At 38.4% G+C, this 27,325-nt stretch overlaps 2 protein-coding genes across 6 annotated transcripts in view; one reads left to right on the top strand and one right to left on the bottom strand.

The window, feature by feature from the left end:
• Positions 1-15,551, top strand: part of LOC134356868 (interleukin-17 receptor B) — a 29,172-nt gene extending 13,621 nt beyond the window's left edge. For 2 of the 3 annotated variants that reach the window (XM_063068088.1, XM_063068089.1), the window contains exons 7-12: positions 1,688-1,842; positions 4,902-4,976; positions 6,489-6,564; positions 9,573-9,632; positions 13,243-13,326; positions 14,032-15,551. In XM_063068088.1, coding sequence (XP_062924158.1) covers positions 1,688-1,842; positions 4,902-4,976; positions 6,489-6,564; positions 9,573-9,632; positions 13,243-13,326; positions 14,032-14,759 — 1,178 coding nt within the window. In that variant the 3' untranslated portion in view covers positions 14,760-15,551. The remainder of the gene's footprint in view (positions 1-1,687; positions 1,843-4,901; positions 4,977-6,488; positions 6,565-9,572; positions 9,633-13,242; positions 13,327-14,031) is intronic. The other variant, XM_063068090.1, reaches the window with a different exon arrangement.
• Positions 15,552-18,894: 3,343 nt separating this feature from the next.
• The window catches only part of actr8 (actin related protein 8), a 31,686-nt gene continuing 23,255 nt past the window's right edge, over positions 18,895-27,325 (bottom strand). The window contains exons 9-14 of one of the 3 annotated variants that reach the window (XR_010020452.1): positions 25,668-25,763; positions 25,052-25,192; positions 24,574-24,838; positions 23,675-23,838; positions 21,418-21,641; positions 18,895-19,025 (exon numbers count right to left, since the gene is read on the bottom strand). Coding sequence is in view for 2 of the 3 variants with exons in the window: in XM_063068087.1 (XP_062924157.1) it covers positions 21,498-21,641; positions 23,675-23,838; positions 24,574-24,838; positions 25,052-25,192; positions 25,668-25,763 (810 nt within the window). In the remaining variant the exon portion in view is untranslated. Of the gene's footprint in view, positions 19,026-19,070; positions 21,642-23,674; positions 23,839-24,573; positions 24,839-25,051; positions 25,193-25,667; positions 25,764-27,325 lie in introns of those variants that run through there. The other 2 variants (XM_063068087.1, XM_063068086.1) reach the window with 2 other exon arrangements.

The following is a 27,325-nucleotide window of genomic DNA, read 5'->3' as shown; positions in this document are numbered from 1 at the left end:
AGAGACCTCACTTGCTATACAGTACACATTTTGGACTCCTTATTTAAAAGAAAGGATATAGAAAGCTTATGAGTCAGTCCTCATCACTGGGATGACTGGATTGTCCTGTCAGAGAGGCTAGACAATTTGGGTCTGTATTCCTCAGAATGTAGTCAGTTCCATCATGGGTACCAGCCTCCATAGTATCCAAGACATCTTCAAGGAGTGGTGCCTTAGGAGGGTGATGCCCATCATTAAGGATCCCCACCATCCAGGACATGCCCTCTTCAAACTATTACCGTCGCAAAGGAGGTACAGAAGCCCGTAGGCACACACCCGGTGATTCAGGAACTGTTTCTTCCCTTCTTCCATCCAATTTCTGAATAGACATTGAACCCATGAACATTACCTCACTACTATTTTTATTTCTGTTATTTTACACCACTTATTTTAACTTAACTATTTAATGGACATATATATACTTCATGTAACTCAGTTTTTTCCTCCATATTTATTTATTATGTATTTTATAGTACTACTACCGTAAAGTTAACAGATTTCATGACATATGCTGCTGATATTAAATCTGATTCTGATCCTGAATTTAGAAGAATGAAAGGTGAACTTATTTGGACATACGTGTAATGTCTTCAGGAGACTTGACAGGTTAAATGTTGAGATATTTTCACTGGTGGGAGAGACGAGAACGAGAGCAAATACTTACAAAATAAGGTGATGGTCAGATAGAAATGAGGTGCATAGAAACTTGTTTCTTTAGAGAGCAGGGTAAGTCTGGAATTCTCTGCCCTAAAAGGTAGTGGAGGCCAGATCATTTTATATAGTTATGGGGAACTGACAGAAGAAGAGTTGAGACAACGGCCTGGACCATTCATGATCACATCGAATGGGGGGGGGGGGGGTGAGGCTTGCTTGACGGACCTGGTAACCTACTCCTGGTCCTATTTTCTTGTGTTCTTGTTATACTTTTATTGATTATGCCTGAGAATGCCTTGGAACAATGGAAATGAATGAATGATACCAAATTTGTATTGGTTTATCAATAGATAAGCAGAAATTTACTCTCCATGTAATTAGTTGATTTCAGCTCATAAAAATGTAGTGAAATCACATGACCAGTTATGCTCCATAGAAGATTTTGAATTATGACGCTAACCGCAGCACGGAAAAGGGAAAGGTGGTTTATTATGTTCATGCTCTAGCTGGCCGGAGATGTAGTGGCATCAGCACTGGACTTTGAGGCGAGTGCTCCCGAGTTCAAATCCAGCTGGCTACTTGTATGCTTTCCATCTGTGCTGGGCTGACCATCGAGCTAGCAACTTGGCCTGAAAAATAAAAACAAATGGCTATGGAAATAGCAAAAATGCTGCCTGATGTGCCACAAGGCTCGAAAAGGAACAACGATGTTCATGCTTTCTCCGTGCAGCAGCAATAGAGCTCACCCCACTCATACACCCATTTTCCCATTGCAGAGCAGACTAATTCTGCTCCTATGTCTTATTGTCTTGCGTTCAAAGAACAATCAGCATGTTTAAGTTCACCTGGTGGCTGGTCAAATCAGTTGATTCCAGAGTAACAATTGTTTTGATCTTTTTGTTTTGAAACGGCATTCTTCTGAACATTTAGTCAGAATGTTTAGATGGAATAAGTTTGCACAGTATTACTTTATTTATCGCTTTTGTTTTTATAGATGTCCACTGGAAGCCAAATATAACTTCGTACCTGGTCAATAATGATGTGGTGATCAATTTTACCACCAGTGCCATTGCATTTGAGTATGATGTTAAGCTATTCATGTGCAATAAATCTTTTCCACCAAGCCTTAATCGAACCATTATCCCTCAGGTATGAAAACTAATCTATATTAGTAAAAACTATTCACCAAATATTGTAATTCAGTATACCAAAAGAATTTATACTGATTCCCCCATGTGAGCTCTAATCTTTGCTTCCTCACATCTTTTGCTTTTACTTTTTTTATGGCATTCAGTTCCTTTCATTTAAAATGACATTCTCTTTTACCAACAAGCTGTGAGAATTTCAAATCCAACTTGCTTCATATTCTGATTTGTTTAGACTGCTTCCAATGGCAAAATCAAGTTTTGTACAAATTTTCTACCATTTCGAAGAGGGGCTATGTCCTAGCCTATTCAAAACCATCACTTTGATCATCATTTGCTGTCTTTGTTCGAGTGTAGTTTCAATAGCACCCTGTGCAGCAATAAACTTCTACATCCATAAGTAGCTGTGTCCACGTGAAAATAATCAAATAATGGTCATGAATACTGGCTGGCAAGAAACACTAACTTTACAAGGGGTAGCTTACACTTCCTGGAAATCTGAAACAAGTACGGTCTATGCAGATTCTGTGGACGGATTAATGTTTCAGGCAGATGATCTTCCAATGTTGTCATGACAGATATGTCTGAACAGGTTAATTAGCGAGGATGAGTTATCCTTTGTGTTTATTTACCGACAATCTGCTGCAGGCTCAGTCTGGCATCAAAGAGTTCTTGGCCAGCCCTGTCAGCATGGTGCTCCTGAGCCAGTCTTGGTGTTGGCCATCGAAGCCCACTTCAGGGTACATTCTTTGCTGGTGCTGCTTTCATTGTTATTTTTCCTGGTGTCACTCAATATGGAGATGCACTGATTCATCAGCTAAATTAAGACAATTGGTAATAATCAGGAAGAGGTTTCCTCACCCATTTTTTATCCGATACCATGAGAACTCATGGACTTGGGAGGCAATATTGAGGGATCTCACAGGTGTTCCTCCACCATTGGTGCATTTGTTGTGCTAGTGGTTCAAGGTGTGCTCAGGGATTGTGAGAGTTGTTGCGTAACTTTTCTCTGGATGGCTATTTCAATTTAGACCCCAGTTCATACATGTTCTTTTCCCAGGGTTGTGTGGACTGGAGCAGCTTTGTCTTGCCTAAATTTGGTGCCTTGGTCAAGACCAAGATCAGCCTTATCCTTTTCCCTGTTTGCATGTATCAGTTGTGATGCAACTGAATGGCTTCCTAGGCCAGTTAGGCCCTCTGGAATCCTGTGTAGATTTTCTCTGCCTAATGAAGCAGTGGACACTACCTCAGTAAATATACTTAAGACAAGGTTGGATAGATTTTTGCATAGTAGTGGAATTAAGGGTTATGGGGAAGAGGGAGGTAGGTGGAGATGAGTCATGGCCAGATCAGCATCTTATTGAATGGCAGAGCAGGCTCAACGGGCCAAGTGGCCGACTCCTGCTCCTATTTCTTATGTTCTTTGCATGGCCAGACTTTCCAAAGCGGGCAAAAATATTTGGCCACAGAGTAAAACAGGATGAGTGTGAAGACTCTTAAAGATAGGCAGGTAAGCTCCCCATTTTGGATTTTTAAGCTTACAGTTGTTATTGTTTCAACATTGATTCTGCAACTTGGCTTCACGTGGCTCTGGTAATAGAGGGTCCTGTTCTGGTAGACCTAGGTGAGGTGGGTGCTGTTCCAGTGGCTGCTTAGACTTTTTACTTGCAACAGGCTTGCACAGGCAGAAGAAGTTGACCCATTATTAGATTTGGTTTAAGTCAACTGGTAGCACCATTAGTTTGAGTAGGGCAGCTCAATGACTCAATTGCTCACACAATTGTCCAGTCTTCAGCAACGATAAAACCAAATGCGATTGAATGGATCCCTTAGTTATTTCTTTCAGTGTTGCAAAGAACTTCCTTGGAGAAGGCCATGTAACCAATGAATCAGTTCTCCGACTCAGATTTTTCAATTTCGATGTCATCTGTAAGGAGTCTATACATCCTCATCATGGAATGTGTGGATTTTCTCCAGGTCTCCGGTTTCCTCCCACGGTCCAAAAATGTACCGTTTAGTAGGTTAACTGTTTATTGTAAATTGTCCTGTGATTAGGCTAGGGTTAAATAGGGGGTTGCTGGCTGGAGCAGCTTGAAGTGCCAGAAGGGTCTATTTCGCATCATAGCTCAAGATAAAATTTTAATCCGCTCCCTAATGTCGTCAACCTAAAATGTTAACTTGATTTTATTGATGTTGCTGATAGGATGAGAATTTCATTTCAGATTACCACCATCCAACCTTTTTCAGCCATTTATATGGTTAAGTGTCTAATTCTTGTTCGATTATGTGCCTGGGAAATGGCCTGCTGACCATTTTCCTCAAAGTGTACAGCCACAGACCTGCCTTCAGTGTTCAGGGTCATTGTTAGGCTTGAGTACCCAGGGTCTTTTGTGTTTGGATCACAGATCTCTTCAGGCTTGATGTCAGTGTCCAGGGTTAATAACCTAAGCCCTCAATTAAATCTCCAAATTTGTCACAGCCGGGATCACTTTAGGTGTCATAATCCGTTCCAATTTCTTAAAGCTCAATATGAATGCCCACACTTACTGAAGACAGTTGGAATTCATCTTAAAACATATGAACATATTCATTTGTTCATCTGTTTATTCAAGTTGATTTTATAGACAAATTGAGTAAGGCACAGCCAAGAAATAGCTGATTTGCCAGGTTTTGCAGATTCAGGCCTATCTTTCTCTTTGAATACACGTTGAAACAAATTTTGTTTTTCTCAAGAAATGTTTGAGATTTTGTCAGTTCTTTCTAACTGCTGTGTGGTGATTAGTAGTATAAAGTATTATTTCCTGATGATTCATCAGATTTTGACTGCCTCGTTGGTCAGGTGACTAGTTGTTTATCTACATTTTTTTACAAAACATGTAAAATATTTGGACACTAGAAATAAACAGGATGTACAGGTACTTACTTTCATTATTAAAATAGTGCCAGAAAGAGCTTAAAAATTCATTGGACAAAAACAGTTTCAAATCAGAACAATAGAACCATTAATGTTGTGACTACAAATAGACAAATTGTTTAATATTTAAAATCTTTCCTTCCATTCAGAAAAATGGCTCAAGAATTTCTATTACATTTGTGAGGAATGATGTATTGGATCTTTCGGAAAATATTTGTGTAAGAGTAAGTAAAACTCATTAGACTATAAAATCATAAGAACAGATGCAGAATTAGGCCATTCAATCACCGCTGATTTATCCTCCATTCTCCATCCTGCTCCCTGTAACCTTTGATGCCTTTACTAATTAAGAACTTATAAACCTCTGCCTTAAATATACTTGGCTTCCATAGCTGTCTGTGGCAATCAATTCCACAGATTTACCACCTCTGGCTAAATAAATATGTCCTCGTCTGTTCTTAAAGGGCGCCCCTTTACTCTGAGGCTGTGCCTTGTGGGCCGACACTCCCCCACTATAGCAAACATCCTCTCCACTTTATCTAGGCCTTTCAATATTTGATAGATCATTTGAGATCTTCTAAACTCCAGCAATTATAGGGCTGGAGCCATCAAACACTCCTCATATGTTAACCCCTTCATTCTCAAAATTATTCTCGTGAGCTTCCTCCGGAGCCTCTCAAATGCCAGCACATCTTTTCTTAGATAAGGGACTCAAACCTGCTCATAATAACCCAAGTGCAGACCAGCCAATGCCTTATAAAGCCTCAGCATTACATCCCTACTTTTATATTCTAGTCCTCTCAAAATGAATGCTAACATTTCATTTGCCTTCTCTACCACCAATTCAACCTACAAGTTAACCTTTAAGGAATCCTGTACAAGGACTCCCAAGTCCATTTACGCCTGATTTCTGAATTTTCTCCCCGTTTAGAAAATAGCCTATGCCTTTATTTCCTCTAGCAAAGTGTATGACCATACACATCCCTACACTATATTCCACGCCACTTCTTTGCCCATTCTTCCAATCTAAATCCTTCTGCAGACTCTCTGCTTCCTCAACACCACCTGCCGCTCCACCTGTCTTCACATTGTTTTCATACTTGGCCACAAAGCCATCATTTCCATCATCCAAAACTCAGTGACATATAATATGAAAAATAGTAGTTACAACATACACCTCTAAGGAACATCACCAGCCACTGGCAGCCAACCAGAAAAAGCACTTTATTCCCACTCTTTGCCTCCTGCCAGTCAGTATCTGTCCATGCCTTCCTGCATTATCATGGGCTCTTATTAAGCAAACTCATGAGTGGTACCTTGTCAAAGGGCTTCTGAAAACCCAAGTAAACAGCATCCACTGACTTTACTTTGTCTATCTTGCCTGTTATTTCCTCAAAGAATTCCAACAGATTTGTCAAGCAAAGTATCCTCTTAAGGAAACCATACTGACTTTGGCCTATTTTATCATGTGCCCCCAACTACCCAGAAACCTCACCCTTAACAGTGGTCTTGAACATTTTCCCAACCACTGAAATCAGGCTAGTTTGTCCATAATTTCCTTTCTTTTACCTCCCTCCCTTCCTAAAGCACGGAGTGACATTTGCAAATTTCTAGTCATTAGTATGTTTTATTTTTGAACATTTCAATTTTGAAAGTTTCTAATATATTTGCATTTTGAAATTTCTTTACGGCATTGCTGAATGTGTAAATAAGATACTTATTGCTGTTAATTTTAGATTAGGCCATACTTCAGTGAATGTTACCCTTCTTGTAAGAAACATACAGTAGTGCTTCAACACTGCAAAACAAATGGTAAGCTTTTCCCATTATTTTTGTTATTCAAAATCACTCCACTGTGAACAGCTGTATTTAGTTCAACAGCCACATCTACACCACTTTTGTCGAAAAGCAAAGTTATGTCCAACTAAGAGGAAACTCTGGTCACTGCATATTCTAGGGAGGTTGCAGAAAAGATTTACCAGAATAATTTTGAAAATGGGGGAAATTAGTTACCAAATTAGAATGAGATATTCTTCATCAAGCAAAGAATGTGATACAGCCTTTTGTTAGTTCATTCTAATAATGTTCTGACTTTGGAATTTCAAAAACAATAACTAGATTTGTTTTCCTTCATAGTTTTTGTTAAGAAAAAATAAATAATTATTGATGTCCTCAACACATATCTTCAATTCCTGTTCAGTGATTTTACTGTAACCTGGAGTCAATGCCAACCATTCAGTATTCCCACCCACACATCACATTACATTTCCATCTCAACCCCTTGGTGCTCCTGTGCAACCTGTCTTTTGACAAAAATCTATAAAGTAATTAAAACTTCATTTGAATGAATATTCACAACCTCTGAGCAACTGTTCCGCATTTATATTATTTTTGAGGGTCAATATGTTCCCCAAACTTATGCTTGAAAGGGCCAGCTCTCTGGTTTTGATCACCCCTGTAGGGAACATAGTTACTTTGTCTATAGAATTTATCTATTAATTCTTTCAATATCTCTATTAGACCACACTGCAATCTTTCAATATGATGGGAATGCAAGCAAAATTTGTACCAGCTGCCGTAATAATTTAAAGCTTTAAGTCCTATCATTATTCTGGTTAATCTACATGCACCTCCATGACTAATATAAAAACCATAAGATACAGGAGCAGCATTAGGTCATTTGGTTGATAGAGTCCCCTCTGTCATTTCATCACGGCTGATCCACTTTCCCTATCAGCCCCAATCTCCTGTCTTCTCCCCCATCTGTTCAAGCCCTAACTAATCAAGGATCTATCAACTTCTTAGAAGTCTTAAAAGTACCCAATCACTTCGCCTTCACTGCTGCCTGTGGCAATGAATTCAGAATCAGGTTTATTATCAGCGGCATGTGATGTGAAATTTGTTAACTTAGCAGCAGCAGTTCAATGCAATACATAATCTAGCAGAGAGAAAAAAATAATAATAATAAACAAGTAAATCAATTACGTATATTGAATAGATTAAAAAATGTGCAATAACAGAAATACTGTATATTAAAAAAAAGTGAGGTAGTGTCCAAAGATTCAATGTCCATTTAGGAATTGGATGGCAGAGGGGAATTCCACATATTCACCATTGTCTAATAAAATTCTTCCTCATCTGTTCTAAAAGAATACCCCTCTATTCTGAGGCTGTGTGTTCTGGTCTTCGACTCCCCCACCATAGGAAACAGCTTATACACATCCACTCTCCCAAGACCTTTAAACATTTGATAGGTTACAATGAGATCCCCCCTCATTCTTCTGAATTGTGAGTAGAGGCGCAGAACCATCAAACGCTCTTCATATGACCAGCTTTTAAATCTTGGAATCATTTTGTGAACCTCCTTTGAACTCTTTCCAATGTCAGCACATCCTTTCTTAGATAAGGGGGTCAAAACTGCTCACAATACTCCCTGAGTATTAAGGAATGTATAATCTTGAGGCATGTATGCAAAATATGTATACGTAGGTATTTTGTAATTATGAGCTCAATTATTAATTCCTTTCTTCGGGGAGATTATTTGCTTGCAACATTTAAGCAGAGTAACTTAGATAGAAGTCTACAGCCAGTCTAGGGTAATCTCACTGAGACAATGATTACTCCATTTCATAAGAAATTAAATGGGTGCTGAGGAAGATTAGAATCAAGGGTTGTTACCTCCTATTCTTAAAAACTGCTTATTTAATATGTCATGCATTTAACATGATTTCATAGAGTTTATCAGACCTTATACTACGCAACTGCACGCAGGACAGTACATGCCCACTAACAGTGATATAAAGAAAAAACAATTTTGACTCACCATCTGATATGCATTTATACATAAACTTTCACTCCTTCATTCTGCACAATACATAGAACATAATTGTTCTTACAGAAAGGCCTTATCCAGGCCTTTCATCGTCATTTTACACGCTTCATTTAAGCCTCCTCTCAGCCTCTGAAGGTTAAGTGAAAAACAATTTAAGCTTGTGCAACCTTTCCCTCTAGCTCATACAGATTAATTCAGCAACAACCTGATAAAACAGCTTCTGCACATTCTCCAAAGCCTTCACATCCTTACTCTAATGTACTATTCTGAACTACAAATAATATTCTAAATGTGCCCTAATTATTTTATACAGCTGCAATGTGAACTTTTTATACTCAGCACCAACAAATGCCAAACACCTTTAGCACTCTACCTACTTGTGCTGCCTCTTCCAGGGAGCTGTGAACTTACCCTTATGATCCTTCTGTATTTAAAGCTCCTATGGGTCCTACCATTTACAGTATGCTTTCCTCTTACATTTGACCCACCAAAATTTCAAGACCTCACACCTGTATGGATTTAATTCCATCTGCCATTACTCTGCCCATATTTCTAACTGGTCTATATCCTGCTGAAGTCTGACAACATTCGTTGTTAACCACAATGCCACCAATTTTTGTGTCATCTGTTAATTAACTCACCTATATTTTTGACCAAATCATTCATATACATCTCAAACAAAAGAGATCCCAGAAGACAAAATACTTGAATGCAGCTATATGACCAGTTTCACAAACAGTAGGCACTTACAAATAGAAATCTTACTTATTAAGCTAACATATGCAAAATGCTGGAGGAACTCAGCAGGCCAGGTAGCATCAATGGAAAAGAGTACATCTGACTTTTTGGGCCCAGACCCTTCAGCAGGAAAGTCCAATCAGGAATTATAAAGTTTTAATTCAAAAATGATTCCATCTTTTTTCTAAAATGATAAATTCTTGGATTCTTTTCTGAAGTATGCATGGCATTTTAATGGTTTTATTTCCAGAAAACAAAATAGCAAGCCAAGTTAGTGGAGCACTAAAGTTTGAAGAGAAATCTAACAATGGTAAGAGTGACACAATTAATTATCTAAACTTTTCTTACAAGAATTAGAAATTGTATTCTCTGACACTTAAAAGCCCAGTAAAAGCCTGAAGAGTTGTTCTGGTCCGGTGAACTCATGGCTAGGAACTTACTCAGATCTGCTTCTGGTCTGCCAATGTCCTTCTGCTTCTGTGAACGAAGTTGTAACAGTGCAAAGGCAGCCCTGAAAATTTTGCAAACTTCAGCCACAATTTATGATATTGATGTCGGGGGGGGGGGGTGACGAATAAAGGATTATTTTACATTAGACTAATAATTGAAAAAATGACACTTTTGCCAACTGTCCACAGCGAATATAAGCCCAGAATCTGGATTAATTAGTGTACATTTCTCAGGTATCAATGGCACCCAAATTAATTTTACCCATTGTGCATGCAACCATGCTAACCCATAAGTCATCAAGCAGGGCTAATTTCTGGCCTTTCTGACATAAATTGAACCTTTAAGCCCCATTTGTAACTGTTGTGGAACAACCTTTTTACAACCAGGTCTTTGTTCTGCTAATTTAATGCTTTTCTCCCAATTTAAAGGTAAACCCTCCTAACACCAAGAGACCTGATGGACTTCATATTGCACTACAGATTGTTCATTACATTTTCCAAGTCCACAGACTCCTGTTAAACTGGCAATAAGTTATTTGGGTCCTGAGAAAACTACTTAATGGGTGTGTCAGTTGAGATACTACTTGACTGAGTGTAGCATTAAGACCCTTGAGAAATCTTATTTCAATGGACATCAAACAATCCTGTTTTAAATCAGCTACATTCCTCAACCCCTTGGACAATAGTTCAACATTATTGGTGGTTAGAAAGCATTGCTAAAAAGGTGACATGAAATGTCCTGTATCTTCATCACAGTACCCAGGCCCACAAAAGTAAACTCGTTGAACCACACGGTTCTTAACCAAGACTGCTGCTCAGAACCAACATTGGGAGTGACTGGCTGTGAATCCCTATGGCACCCTAGTGATTTAGTGTCCTTGTGAGGTAGGGCATTGATGACCTGAACCTTGCCGTATGCCCTACTATACTCTGACAAAGGCTCTGTGACTTGAAACTGTAACACTTTCTACTTCTGCCTTTACTGCCTTACCTGGTGAGCACTTCCAGCATTTTCTGTTTATAATTCTGACTTTCGCTGTCAGATTTTTGATTTCATTTCTTGCATAGTGTAACTTCTGAGGATGATGATCAGTTCCCTCCAAAACACGCACAAACCTCCAAATGTAAAGGTCATCAGACTGCTCCACCATTGTTCCAGATCCAAAGTTGGAGCAGTGAACTGATCCCAAATCACGAGTTAGATCCCTGGTGTGTTCACTCTTCCCTTTGAGAGGATATCTGTGCAACCAAGCAGCACTATACCTACAATGAGAAGGGCTGTGAGTTGGGGGGGTGGGGTGGGGAAGGACTGTTGTCAATGTATCTGCAGAAGAGAGACCCATTCCTCATCTTCTGTATGACTGCATTCTATTCAGAAATCACTCAAATGGATAAATGATAAGGAAATGCTTTTGCATACCAAATATAGCTGTATCCAGCTTCTAGGCAGAAGAGAAGAAAATGCCATTTGCCATTTGATTTGCTAGTATCTGGTGACTTGTACTCAGATGAAAGTCGTAGTTAGCTGGGTGCCAGCTGACAGGTGGACAGGGCTGATGCTTCGTAACTGCCTGAAACTGTTTTCATCACGTTTCCAGATGTGACTGCATACATTAACTTACTAGCCCACGATTTAGGTACAATCACAAATGAGATGAGAACTTTGACTAAGCTCAATTGAGCTGACACTTTTTAAGCAGTAGTTGAAGTTTTAACTTTCCTCTTTGATGGTTGAGTACTTCAGTATGTGATATATTTAATGTCTAGACAATTAGGGAAGGATAATTCCAGTTTTAGAAATGAGAATAGGCTACTCTTCAGTGGCTCAGTAAACACCATGGCTAAAACAGAATAGGGAAAAAAATAATGGTTAATAAGTAGGTCAAATATTCAGCCATGTACCCAAAAAATATTTTGTTCTATATTACTGTGGTGTTTTGCTCTTCTTATCTTGCTGTCTTATCCTATCGTTAGACCAGTATCTGAAGATCTCACACACAGCCTACAATTCTTTGAAGCTGATTCTCAGCAAACTGTCAGGATTGCAATCTACAGTAATTGCATCACTTTATTAGCCATTCTGCACTTCTGAGGTGCAGTAAGGAACAGTATAAGAAGTTCTTATTCCCAAAGCAAATATTTTCCTTTCAAGTTGAAACAGGGCCTTGGGAAACAAAGTATTAACCAAAAAGAAAAGAAATTCTACAAATGCTGGAAATCCAGAGTAACACACACAAAATGCTGGAAGAACTCAGCAGGTAGGGCAGCATCTATGGAAATGAATAAGTAATCAACGTTTTTGGCCAAGACCCTTCTTCAGGATTGAAAGGGAAGGGTCTCCCCTTGCATTGGTCTACTCTGCATTGGTGAGACCCGACACAAGTTGGGGGTCCGCTTTGTTGAGCACATCTGCTCCATTCACGAAAAGTGGAATTTCCCAGTGGACACCCATTTTAATTCCTATCACCATTCCCATTCCAACATGTTGGTCTATGTCCTCCTCTTTTGCCACGATGAAGCCATACTCCGGGTGGAGAGGCTAACACCTCATATTCTGTCTCGGGAGCCTCTAACTTGATGGCATGAACATTGATTTCTCCTTCTGGTAATTTTTTTTCCTCCTCATTCCCTCTTCTTCTATTCCACACTCTGGCTTCTTACCTCTTCCCATCACCTCCCCCCAGTGCCCCTCCTTCTTCCCTTACGCACATGGTCCACCCTCCTCTCAGATTCCTTCTACTCCAGCTCTTTACCTTTCCCTTAACCTGACTTCACCCATCATGTTTTAAGCTGGTTCTCTTTCCCTGCCCCCCCCACTTTTTTCTAATGTCTTCTCCCTTCCTTTCCAGTCCTGAAGAAGGATCTCAGCCCAAAACGTTGATTGTTTATTCATTTCCATAGGTGGTGCCTAACCAGCTGAGTTCCTTCAGCATTTTGTGTGTGTCAAAGTACTTAGCAAATTTAGCCAAAGATCAATGCAAATATTTTATTTACTTTTGGGAATATTCATCCCCTCTCTGAGAGAGTGGGATATGTCTAACAATAATGTACACATTTAAATTTCTATTACTGAAATAATTCATGTAAAGGAATCCAAAAAAGCAATATAATTTGCTCCGTTTTGAGTGCAATATAGATTATTTAGTTTGGAACTCTTAGAATCTGACGATGCCAAATCACTTCACCTCTTTGCAGTATTTAATTGTTCCCAGAAGTTCTGCTCGCCATCATTTGTGCTGCCTCCCAGTTTACAACGATAGGGTTAACTTAAGAAAATTGTTTATGACATTTGCCTGAATCGGAGAATTGGTCAGGTTAGAGTTATGTTTAAGTGCTACCGTTTTTATAGCAGAAGTAGCCTCACAAAATTAGTTTAAGAATTACTAGTGAAAGTAAATCAAAATAAATTATTTGGCAAGGTGCAAATGCTTTCTGCAATGTAATGCATGTTGTCATTTTTCTTGCATATAGCCACAGGATATCTTATTTACATCATTGGAATGTGTGTGATCCTCATTATTTTGGGAGTTGCAGTGCTTCTAATTAAAAAGTTTGGTAAGTTATTTACAGTATTTTAAATAGATCCAGTTTCTGTTTTTATAAAAATTTTGTTTGTGGTTGAAGTGAAATAGTACATATTCAGATTTAAGACTGAATTTGATAATGACACAAACCGAACAGGGATGAAATGATGATAAGGTATTACTGTCTATGGGGCATCATGCTACAGAAGCTGTCTGCCTACTGTCCTTTACTACCAGATTTAGTGTAAATTGGTCCTGATAATCAGGTTTTCATTTTGCCTCAGCTACATTTTTCTTCATAAGGCATTGCCCAGTTTCTACCATCACCTCTATGACCAAAATTATGAATCTGAATACCTGGAAGCTCCTTTCTTAACTCTATTGTGTTAATGTAAAGGTTGCTTGCTTCCTGGCTGATAGATATGTACCAGACAGCAACCTTTTCTAAGCTTTCAGGCCCAGAAAGATTAACATCAAACCACATGAGTGTAGAGCAAATTTTTAGATCACATGTACTGAGCCCAAGTAGATTTGCTGACAAGCTATTGAGGTCAGTTAAGTATGTCGTTAGGGGCAACATGATTGTTCAATAAAGTATTTTTTTTAAAGATCTTGAATAAAATATTTTCTGATGAAACTGTCTAAATCCATAATAAATTTGAAAGCTGCAGGGAGGTTCAATTTTCATTGTGATTTGAATTTGCATTTCTTTAACCAGTTTAAATTTAACTCTCAGTTACAGGCAAAACCAATGAGAGAATCTTGCCCACCAGCGTTACAGAGCCATTACAACCAGTTAACGTCCTAATCATTTATGCAGTGGACAATGAACTGTTTCAAAATGTCATCTTGGCTTTTGCTGATTTCCTGCACAGGTTCAATGGAATCAAGGTAATCATTGATATTTGGCAAAGAAGGAAAATTGCTGAGATGGGCCCTGCTCAGTGGCTTGTTGCTCAGAAGGAAAAAGCTGATAAAATCATTATTGTCATCTCAAAAAGCGCTAAAATGAAATGGGATGCCATTTGTTGCAAAACAATCACAGATCAAAAATTGAGCTATTCAGAGGACATGTATTCTATTGCCTTAAATATATTTTGTAGTGATCTGCAAAGTAACTGTAATCTACATAAGTACTGTATTGTCTATTTTGATGCAATATGCTCTGCCAAAGATATACCTGGTATATACAGTTCATGTGTGAAATACCGCCTTGGAAAGGACATAAATAAGCTTTTCAAAAATCTGCATAATTCCTCACATAAAGTACAAAGTAAATGGTCTCTGTGGCCTTATTCTAATTATAACATTTTATTTAATCACAAGATGAAAGATGTGATTTTGAAATTAATAGACTGGCAGAAAGTCCAACCTACTTCAAATCTATTTGTGAATCCTGTGGAGGATTTGGAATTGCAATGTGCAGAAGATCTTCAGATTGATATTGAAAGCACCTGCCCTTAGCTGTAAAGTGGATTATACACATACCAAAAAAATCCTGGGTCTTTGCTTAAGTCACATTGTACCTCAGTATTTACTCTATTAAAACATCCATCAAATCTCTTCAATTCTGTTCTAAGGAAGACAATAGTGAAAGCTCAATCCCAGAACCATTTCAGTAAATATCCTTTGGATAGAGTTCCAAGGTTGTGGCATCCATTTTGTATCCAGAAATGAATGCATCAAGCAAGGCCAAACCATTCTTTTTTGAAGATTTACTATAATTATTGTATTATATTTTTCAACTGTTCCACTTGTTAATGAAGCCAAAGTTCCCCAGTTCACTTTTCTTTATAAAATGGGGTTCTCAACTTGAAGTGCTGCATTTAAAAGTTGTAGTTGTACACCACTTTAAGCTCATTTTTCAGTTGTATAATTTAATTTATATAAAATAAAAATACAAATGTTTATATATTGTAACCCTATTTCTACTGTGAGTTTTGAGTTTTCTTTAGATGTTAACTTTCTCTTAAATTTTGAAGAAGATAGATGGACCATGAATTTCTGAAAATTTTGCCAGGCATTTTTTGTGTATTAGAGTGCTAACGGTGTAAATCTACCTAACCACAGTAAAGTAACACCTTGGTTTTAAATGAAATTGTTGTGTACATAGAATTACGAGTATCTCTTAACCACAAATCCTATTAAATAGTTACAAGAATAAGGAGAAAACGGTGTCCTTTCCTTGTTTTATACAGATCCGCAAAACTCAAGACAGCTATTATATAAAAACTATAATTAGTATCCTATCAGACATCCCTCCTCTTTCCATCTCTCCCTTTCCTTTAAAACCCATTTGTTTTCTAAATTTTCTGTTCTAAAAGTCAGAAGTCTAATGAAAAGGAAGAAATAATTGTATTATTTCTCACCTACATACAGATTACTCAGACAAACTGATACATAAATGATCAAACCACGTTGATGACAAAGGGGAAGGGTGTTTGGGTTGAGTTGTTCTCTGAACTTTGCAATTTTCTTGCAAACATCACCATACAAGGAGACATCATCAGTCGCTGTTAATTGTGGTGAGTCCTCCAAATGCCTAGGGGTGCAAAATTACCAGATCTTAGTCAGTAATTTACTAACCTCACCCAAGAATGTTTTATATATTCAATAAATTCTTAAATAATAAATGTATAGTTGCCTATTCTGGGATGTCAGTTCCATTCCTGGGAACATTACCTAAAAAAAAGCCTAAAGGACATTTCTTAAAAAGGTGATCAAGTTGTGAAACCATGGGAATGATGTAAAACTAAAATCAAGTCCAAATATCTTAGACAAAGCACATTTATTTCTGTTAACTATTTAATTTCATGTATTTGAATTAATTTGTAGATAACAAAAGAACACAAAAAATTGGAAAAGGAGTAAGCCACATGGCCCTGAAATCCAGCCACTTCAACTTCATTTCCTGCTTGAACTCTAATTTACTGAAATGAAATCCTTAATTCAATCCTAAATATAGTCAATGACTGAACATTCACAACCTTCTGGGTGGATAATTCAAAAGATACACCACCATCTTTTCTCAGAAATTTCTCATCAAAATGGCTGACATTCATGCAAAGGCCCCTGGATCTAGACTAGGGGTTTCCAACCTTTTTCATGCCACGGACCCCAGATTGGGAACTCCTGGATCTAGACTTACCAACACGAGAAAACAGCTTGTCAATCCACTTCAGATCACCTTTCATTCTTCTGAACTAAGCTGATTACAGGTTCATTCTACTTAATCTGCTCTTCACAGCACACTCCAAGAATCAATCTACTGCGTGTAAACTACACCATTCCCAAAGGAGATCTAACTTCATTTAGGTAAAAAGACATAAGATATGGTCTCATCAGAAGCATAACAAATTGCAACAAGATTTCCTTGCTACTCCTTAGTCAGAACACCACTGCAATGAAGAGAAACGTACCATTTGCCTTCAGCATAGCAAGCTGTCACAGGGTTCTGCATACATCTATTATTTTAAAAACATCTTTACATACTTTCCTACTGAAATCGATACAAGCATGTAAGGTGGAGTCGCAGAAAGGTAACTACACAGACGGCTTTTCTGCCCTCTGAATCCATGCCAGCTCTCTGCAAGAGCAATGTAACTAGATTTATTCTTCTGCACTTTTCCTAAGGGCGCGACTATTTTCTATTAAGTTATGATCTAACTTCCTTTGGTCCATTTCCCTTGCAAGCCATTTTTGAATCTGCTTTCACCACCTTATCAGGTAATGCTAAATCTCGGACAATCTCACCTGGTCCAGGAACACCACTGGGATTGTGAAACGGGCCCAGCAGAGATTGTACTTTCTGAGGAAGCTTGAACAAGCATCACTCCCCACTAACATCTTAACTACATTCTACAGAGGCGTGGTTGAGAGTGTGCTGACCTTTTGCATCACAACCTGGTACTCCAGCTGCAGTGCTGTCGACAAAAAAGCCTTGCAGAGGGTGGTTAGGGGAGGAGAGAAGGTTATTGGGGTCTCCCTACCTTCTGTCCAAGACCTCTTTCAGAGTTGATGCCTCCAGAAGACACGATACATCACTAAAGACCCCTCACACCCTCTCCATGAACTGTTCGTTCTTCTGCCATCAGGCAAACATTACAGGAGCATCATACTAAAACCACAAGGCAACTAAACAGCTTCCTCCCACAGGCAGTCAGACTGCTAAATAGCTACTCCACCTGACTCTGCTTTGGACACTTTTAACTTGCACTGGACACTTATAACTGATTTTAACTGACATGTGGCTGTTGTGTTTTACTATTTATTGTTATGTGTTGCATTTGTTATGTTATGATTGCACTGCCCCTGAGAAACGCTGTCTCATTCTGCCCTGCAGAGCTAATGTATGGTTAGAATGACAATAAAGTTTTTTGAATCTTTTGAATCTTGAACATACATCACAAAAATAATTCTCATGTTATCTTTGGTTCTTTTGCTCATAACCTTAAATCAGTGTCCTCTGCTATTGGCCCTTTGTTGATGGCTTACATTAATTCATTTTACTGTTTATAAGAGTGTTCCCACAAGCTGAATTGACTATCCTGTAAAACTTTGTTTTATCCTTGCTCTCTTTTTTCGAATAAGGATGCAACAAACTAACAGGGGGTTATTTAAATTATGGAGGATGTTTTATTTTGCTACCATGTTAACTAAGTCTGTTGGTCAAATCTTCGCACGCCTATACAAATAGTCTCGCATCAAGTCAAACATGCAAACTTCAACAACAGTTGCTATTGTGTTCAGTTTGCTTTCTGTTTACATTTATTTAGGATATTACAGCTTTCCGGATTTATTCAGAAGTTCAATTATTCCGTTAGAATTACCCTAGTACTCTAGATGAAATCAAACTGACCAAAAATGTGTCTCTCTCCTGGAATTCACGGTGAATTTTTAAAAATAGGCTATATTAACTCCCTCTAGTGGTACAGAAGATGAAATGATCTGTCATCTTAGAGAGCAAAATGTAGAAACCTTTACAACTCTGTAAGAAGGAAAAACAGCAAAATTATACAAAGGCCACTTCAGACACATGCTATCTTCCCTGCAGAAGGCACAAAAGACATACCAGAAAACTGGAGGATCAAGGGTCAAATGAGGATAAGGCAGCAGAAATATTTAATATTGCAAAAGATTAAACACTGGAGAAGTTAAAAGAAATATAAGTTGGTAATACTCCAGAACCAGATAAGACTCCACAATGGGCTTCTACAAGAGGTGGCTTCAGAGAGGGAAGATGGTGACCTTCAAAAATCCCTTGGATTGTGAAGCAGTCTAAACAGGTTGGAAGACTGTAACACCGTTGTTTTAAAAGTAAGTAGGAAGATTGAAAAGGACATCAGTTGGCTTGATATCTGCTTGTCAGCATTTTGCTGAAATTCCTCATTAAGATGGTTTTAGGACAGGTAAATTTTGATGACACATTTAATGAAGAGTTTATTTTCAGGATGTAATTAGAGTTGATATGATGGAACACATTGATGTATGTCTTGATTTTCAAAAGACTTGCTAGCTTGACGCTCAACCCAGCACAGACATAAATGTGCAAGGAGCCAGCAGGATTCAACCCAGGACCACTCACCTTTGTCCTATGCAGATGCCACTACTGGCTGGCAATTCAGGTAGGCAGGCTGTCACTAATAGGGTGCCACATGAATCAGACATGTCTGTCTTCAATTATTCAGGTAGGCAGGCTGTCTTCAATTGTTTATACAGTATATCAAAATCCTGGAGGTAAAGAAGGTAATGTATCCACATATACCAGTGATAACACAGAAATTTGGGCAAGTGAGCTGTAAAGAAGCTGAAACGTTAAGCAAGTGATCCAGAAGGCAACTTACAGAGAGTAATGTGAAAAAATGAGAGTGTACTCATGCTGCAGGAAGAATTGTAAAATATTTGTTTTTAAATGAGGAAAATAAGTTAAAATTATTGAACAGACAGTGCTGGCTGTGTCAGTGCACTAAACGCAAAAAAGTTTTTTGTTTGGCTGCAACCAGGATAGATTAGTGGACTCGTCTAGGGAGGCTATTTGGGTGGAATTGAGGAATAGGAAAGGTGTTGTGACACTTATAGGGGTGTATTATAGACCACCTAATGGGGACCGAGAACTGGAGGAGCAAAGAGTAAACCTGGCAATTATCGGCCTGTGAGTTTGACGTCAGTGGTGGGTAAATTGATGGAAAGTATTCTTAGAGATGGTATATATAATTATCTGGATAGACAGGGTCTGATTAGGAACAGTCAACATGGATTTGTGCATGGAAGGTCATGTTTGACGAATCTTATTGAATTTTTTGATGAGGTTACTAAGAAAGTTGATGAGGGTAAAGCGGTGGATGTTGTCTATATGGACTTCAGTAAGGCCTTTGACAAGGTTCCACACAGAAGGTTAGTTAGGAAGGTTCAATCATTAGGCATTAATATCTGAGTAGTAAAATGGATTCAGCAGTGGCTAGATGGGAGAAGCCAGAGAGTAGTGGTGGATAACTGTGTGTCAGATTGGAGGACAGTGTGTAGTGGTGTGCCTCAGGGATCTGTACTGGGTTCAATGTTGTTTGTCATATATATTAATGATCTGGATGATGGGGTGGTAAATTGGATTAGTAAGTATGCAGATGATACTAAGATAGGTGGCGTTGTGGATGATGAAGTAGGTTTTCAAAGCTTGCAGAGAGATTTAGGACAGTTAGGAGAGTGGGCTGAAAGATGGCAGATGGAGTTTAATGCTGAAAAATGTGAGGTGCTACATTTTGGTAGGACTAATCAAAATAGGACATACATGGTAAATGGTAGGGCATTGAAGAATGCTGTAGAACAGAGGGATCTAGGAATAATGGTGCATAGTTCCCTGAAGGTGGAATCTCATGTGGATAGGGTGGTGAAGAAAGCTGGAATGCTGGCCTTTATTAATCAGAGCATTGAGTATAGGAGTTGGGATGTAATGTTGAAATTGTATAGGGCATTGGTAAGGCCAAATTTGGAGTATTGTGTACAGTTCTGATTCACCGAATTATAGGAAAGATGTCAATAAAATTGAGAGAGTACAGAGGAGGTTTACTAAAATGTTGCCTGGGTTTCATCTCCTAAGTTATAGAGAAAGGTTGAACAAGTTAGGTCTTTATTCTTTGGAGCGTAGAAGGTTGAGGGGGGACTTGATAGAGGTGTTTAAAATTATGAGGGGGATTGATAGAGTTGACGTGAATAGGCTTTTTCCATTGAGAGTGGGGAAGATTCAAACACGAGGACATGAGTTGAGAGTTAAAGGACAAAAGTTTAGGGGTAACATAAGGGGGAACTTCTTTACTCAGAGAGTGGTAGCTGTGTGGAACGAGCTTCCAGCAGAAGTGGTTGAGGCAGGTTCGATGTTGTTGTTTAAAGTTAAATTGGATAGATATACGGACAGGAAAGGAATGAGTGCTGAGTGCAGGTCGGTGGGACTAGGTGAGAGTAAGAGTTCGGGACAGACTAGAAGGGCCGAGATGGTCTGTTTCCGTGCTGTGATTGTTATATGGTTATACAAGCATAAGATCAGGTCTAAACTTGAGCAGCAGATGGATGGATATTCAGACTACAGACAGAATTGGTCAGGGTTAAGAAGATAGAAGAATACTGCATTAATTTACATTGAATGTGATCTACTAGATACTTACTCATTCCTGCAACTAAATGTAATCAGAACACTTGTTCTGTAACCAACATAAATCTTTCAATGTGCTCTTGCATGGAGATATAATTATATAAAACAAAACTGAATTGACAGCTACAAGTGCAACACTAATGCCTTAGACTTCTGTTCAAGCAACTCGCAAGTCTGCCAGCAAAGACACAAGTGGATCAGACGTGAAACTCTAAACAAAGCACAACTGTTATACTTTTACTCGCAGGAAGGAATTCTCTCACTTACCAGAGCCAAATTAAATGGCTAAATGAAACAGGAAACAGTGATCTACATTTCTACACAGTAACAGCAGACAAAAATAATCTGTAAATTGTTTACCATAAGCCTTACACATCGTAAAATGTAAGTTATTTGAGGTAGCAAAATTTTATTTATAATAAAGACAAAATCTTTGTACATTAACTGCTCATTATTAACATAATCTGAGATTTGGATTACCTCCGGTATATGTCCATGCTTCCTGAAAATCAACCATCGGTAATTATTTTAATTAATCCGTAAAGTTCAATGTAAGTAGTTCACCATACAAATGGCGCTCTCTCTCGTAGCATACGCACTCCAAACCGCTGCCACTCTCGCTGGTGTATCCAGAGCTCTTGGGTTGTATCTAGACAAGCCAGAACCGCGCCACCTTTCCATGCTATTAGGCGTGGATCCATGTCCTATTACAGTGAAGCAAGATGTCAACATTAATTAATTCCAGTAGGTTAATTAAATATTATTAAAAAGCACAAGGCTTTTGTTTCTTTTCTCAGTTGTCTAGAAACACAGAACAGTACAGCACAGAAACAGATCATTCACACCATGATGTTTGCGCTAACCATGATACCACTTCAAACCAATTCCACCTACTTACACATAGCCTATATCCCTTCATCATCTGCCCGTTCACATGTCTGTATAAATGCTTCTTATATGTTATCATCATATCTGCTTTCGTCACTGTCCCTGGCAGCATGTTCTGGACATTTACTATTCTCGATATAAAATGTTTCTCACAATTCTCCTTTAAATTTACCCTCTCACCTGAAATCTATGCACTGGAGTATTTGACATATCACACCTGGAAAGGATTAGATTTAAGGCATGAAAAGGTAAGTATAAAGGAGATATCTAAGAAAAAATTCTGCACACTTCTAGAGGCTAGGAGTCATTGTTACAAAATAAGGGGTTACTGTGGCACTCATTAAAGACAAGATGAGGAAACCGTTTTTCTCTTTCAGAGGCTTGTGAGTTTTAGAACTTTGTTCCTCAACAGGAGAACGGAAACAATATATTTGAATATAAGTATATCATAGGCTGATATATTCTTGATAAGCAAGTGGTTAAAGGTTCATTGGTAGTTAGTTTATTTTTGTTATAAAATTGTTTTGCATGCACATCTCCATAAAAATCATTTCAGAACATCAGTACAAAGGAAAAACAACAGAATGCAGAATGTACTGTTACAGTTATAGAGAAAAATGACACCATTTTGGTGTCAACATGGTTGTTGTGACATGTCTAGTGTGGTAATATAGTGAGTGGTGTTTGTCATTCTCACTTTCAGCTTCCACTGCTGGCCAGCAGTCTTGCGAAATGGTGAGCTGAATGTGGAAGTCTCTCCCTCCCAGTACACAGCCTCATGTAGTGCCTCCTTGCTGATGACACACGGAAACTGAACTTCCTTCCGACAGGCTGAACTACAGAGGATGGGGAGGAGGTCCGGCCCCTGCACATGGAGCACGCAGGCCCACCGGTGTGTGGACACGTCCTGGTGCTCGTGAACCAGATCCCCAGCTATGGGTAAATAGCCCCACTGCCTTGTGGGCAGCCTCGGGAGAGACGAAGGCTATGAGAGTAAGCCCAGACAGCAAATCCAGAGTGGAGCCCCTAAGGCAGCTGGATGTCACTGAACATCCTTCCAGCAGCTCCTGTAGCCAAGCTGGTACCAAACATATTGCTTCATAAGCTTTCCTTTGGACTACGCTGGTGAGGCCGAGAGGGGGGATCTTGACAACTGGGCAGCTCAGGATCTCCACACCTTTCGCCCAGGTTTGTGATGATGATCATCATCACCCACTGTCCTTTGAGACAGACGGAGGTTAAAATCAGATCAGTCACCGTCTCACTTGTTGCTGGAGCAAGTTTAAAGGACTGAATGGCCTACATGAGTTCCTTTGGTGTCCACTTGAATGGTCATCTGAATGAAAATGAAACCTAAAGTGACCTTTTAACATTATTACAGTAAAAGCCCAAAAAACATGGCACCCTTGGGGCTTTGCTGATGCCAGACAAGCGGATTTTCCAAACTAGTGGATGTTACTATATTACTGTAAAATATACTTCATAATCTTTAACACAGTAATGTAATAAATGCTCCAGTGAAACCAGCCAATTTAAAAGCAGCAGGAAACAGAGCCCTGATAAGTTAAAAGGGAGAGCAGGAAAGAGAAGCTGGTGAAAGTTCACCTCACTCAAACTTAAAAATACCTCAGAAATGAGTTTGCACTGTTACCCTGGCTCACAATCCAGCCCATGGCTCCTGGACCCACACTCTCAGTAAGATATAGCTAATCTCACGACTATATAGATTCAAAGGTGGCAGTCTGCGGATTGTAAGATATTGAACCTTTGGATTTCCGAACAATTAGATATCGGATTATTTTTGTTTGATAATTCTTCAGTTCACAGGAAAGGATTATACTTTTCTCACCTTAGGTCTTGTGATGACTTCAACATTCTCTACAATTCTTCGAAATGATGGTGGCATCTTATTCAAAATTCTGTGCTGCAAAAACTCCTGAGCCCCGTGAAACATCAGACCACCGCCGACCACCAAAATAGAGCTGTACATTTTCTTTTTTGTTTCATCAGAACCTGAAAAGTGTACAGTACACATTTTCTTGTTTCACACTCTGTTAGATGAATTATTAAAATAACCTCAGACCTGAAATATACAAAAGAAGAGCAACACACACAAAATACTGGAGCAACCCAGCAGGTCAAAAGAATTTCACTTTGCTTGACTTTAAAAAATAATCCATTAAAAGCTATATGACAAATTTAATCCAGAATTTAGATCACTGTTTTGCTCAAGAGGAATTTCAATTATGTTATTAAACATTCATGAGAATAACAGCACTCCGTGTATCTACCAGTCTTCTGCTCAGTTACTGTCTGGTTTAAGACAAATGCAATATATCAATACTACTCACCAATTATCCCTTTAAATCCATGCCCTCACTTTTAAACAAGTTAACAAATCTTTTATGAATTACTTAAATTATTGCCTCAATGAGTGGCCCTTTTTCCCAGTGATCTAGTGCCGGCTCTTTTAGGGAAAATTCTACCATACACTCACACAAAATTAAGTATATAATTTTAGCTGAAGTTTTCCATGCCAAATATTAGGCTAGTGAATACTGTGCAAACTCAGTGGCATTTTAAATACCGATATTCTGTGGCCTTCCTCATAAGACTCAAAATGTTATTTATTCTTTACTTCAACCATCTTCAATCTTTTGCAATGGAAATAACTGTCAAATCCATTTTTAAATTAACCTCTATCACTTATTTTCAGGTAATTATACTACATTTCATGATTATTCTTACCGCAGCAATCAATGCTATGTAATATGGATTTATCAAGTCCCAACGCCTTTCCTTCAAATTGTGACATGCTAGTTTTCCTTGCCATTAGAGCTGATGGCAGATCCTCTGAATCGTTTGCTGCCAATAAGCAATCGTGTTGAGAAGTTCCAAGTTCCAGCTCATGAGGATGACTTTTTTCTGCACTGTCAGAATTTGGTGCACCCGATTCTGCTTCAAACCCAGCATACTTGGCTAGTGCTTTTCTCTCAGCTATAGCTTTAGCAGCCTAGACAATCCCAAAAAGAACAAGTTAACTGGCAATAACTATAAAACATGCAATTATTTCAAAGAAATTACAAGCACAGGATCGTGATAGTCAGATGAGCAGATTCTTTCACCAGCTCATTTAAGTTAATGATTAGCTTCTGTTCTATTTTGCTGGACTGAGGCACTGTAAATAGATATTCCTGTTATGTGTTGCTAAATCGATAATCCTCACCTGTTCCTGTTTGCTCTGGGTTGCTACTAAATAATGTTCATCATGTGGATCTTCTGAATCACCTTGAGATCTGTGTTGCAAGGCAGTGATCTTCTGTCCCACAATTCCAAACGTCGCAGGATAAAACAAGGCCATCGGTGCCTACCATGCGCATGTATACAAACAACAAATTTATCGGGATTCACTGCTCAAAATATTTCATCTTATTTAGTTCTGAATATATATAGAAAGCTTACAGGCCAACAACAAATGATAATAAAATTGAATGGGATAGGAAATCATCCTCAGTTGTATTTGTTAAATACAGTAGGTACTTGGTTTCAATGGATCATAATACCAGAAGGGAACTTCAAATTATGACACATCTAATGCATGGACTTAGAAATTTGACACTGTTATGTTCTTATACAGGCCAAAATAAAACAATTTCAAAGCATTTCCATTTTAACAAGAAATAGATAATTGAGGAAATAATAGTCACTCAGTAAAAAATACGGTCCTGCAGTCAAAACACACTAATGGTTGGAAAACAAGGGTATGCCTTAAATTCTTTTTTCCAAAAAGATTAGATTTCTTCAGCATTTATAAATGCTCAAGTTACTAAGATTTTGGTTACCTGTAGCTTTTCATCTCCTAATTTCAGCTGGTATAATAAAGCTGGAGAATCTGGGTGACGGACCTTGAATTCATGATCTTGAATTCCAGAGATATCCTGTTCAGTGAAATAGAGCAGAAGAAAGGAAAATGTTGCTCCTTCAGCAGTAATATTTACATCTTTGAACCCATGAACACTACCTCACTATTTTTTTAAAAATTCTGTTTTTGCACTACTTATCTTAATTTATTTAATATACACATATATGCTTACTGGAATTCAGTTTTTTTCTATATTTATCATGTATTGCGTTGTACAGCTAGTTGCAAAGTTAAAAAAATTCCTGACATATGCCAGTGCTATTAAACTTGATTTTGATTAGTCAGCAGCACAGCAGTAACATTGCTGCCTTCCAGTTTCAGTGTGTCAGTTCTGACCCCTGGTGTTGACACTGTGGAGTTTTCAGATTCTCTACGTGACTATGTAGATTTCCTCTGGTTTTGTCCCACTCACCCACTCCACAAGATGTGCTGATAACTTACCTGGCTATTATTGTATTATTCCTACTGTGGATAAGTGGTACAGAAAGTATCAAAGGTCAGTGGATGAGCATATGAGAAAAAAAAACAGGAAAATAAATCAGCAAAAGGGAGCAAATGGGATTGCACTGCTGGGAACTGACATGAATACAATGGGCTGAATGGCTTCCTTGTGTATTGTAATAAGTTCCTGACAGGATCATATTATTTAAAAGCCTATCTTCAAACAATGACCAAATCTTGGACACTGGGTGTGGTGAAACTGGAAGTGTATCAGAGAACTTTTAACTTAACTAAGGTTCCTAATGTAATCCCTGACAAAGGCAAATTTTTAATATACTTATAAAGTTAAATATTAGTATTTTAAGTATTTTTCTATGTGTAGCTCAAACCAATATCCTTAAAAGTTCAGGGTATTAAAACAAAATTTTCTATGACAAATCTGTGAACCTTGATGGATACAGTTTTCTCCAGTAGCTATTTTTAGAACAGTCTTCCACTCCAATTTAATTTCTTAAATTTCTGTGCAAAAGACATTGGATGATATGGAATAAATAAATAATGAACAAACTGAGTGGGTCAGAGCCAAGTCAAAGCCTTTCTGATATTTTTTCCTCCATTTTAATTAGTGGTGGAAACGTATAGAGCTCATGAACCTTGCATTGGCTCTTTCTGCAAACCTGATTTTCCAATGTGCCCATACCCTATACAAGCTTAAGAAAAATCTTCACACACCCAGCACTCTCATCCTAGAAAACTTACAATACAGGAGGCCATTTGGCAAATAAAAAAAAGAGCTATTTTTATTTAGAGTGGAGAAAGTGGGCCACCTCAGAACAAAACATAATGGAGCAGTAGAGAAGAGATAGATAGTAGTATATTTTCCCCAAAGCAGATAGTAGAGGTCTAAGATAAGGAGTAGGTAAGGTGTACAAGGTTTGCAGAGCACACAAGGAAGACGAGGTTAGCTGAAAGAGTAGAGGAAGCCTACTTATTAAGTGTTACAATACTAACTAAGTATCTGGATGAGAACCTGAACAGCTAAGGCTTAGAAAATTACTGATCAGGTGCTGGTACGGGATTAGTACTTGGGAGTCAGAATGGATATGGTGGGCTGAACAGCCTGTTTCCATACTGTGT

The sequence above is a fragment of the Mobula hypostoma genome, chromosome 15 (assembly GCF_963921235.1).
Source record: "Mobula hypostoma chromosome 15, sMobHyp1.1, whole genome shotgun sequence".
Classification (NCBI taxonomy): Eukaryota; Metazoa; Chordata; class Chondrichthyes; order Myliobatiformes; family Myliobatidae; genus Mobula; species Mobula hypostoma.
The sequence above is the reverse complement of the archived record's forward strand: the minus strand, read 5'-3'. Positions and strand labels throughout refer to the sequence as shown.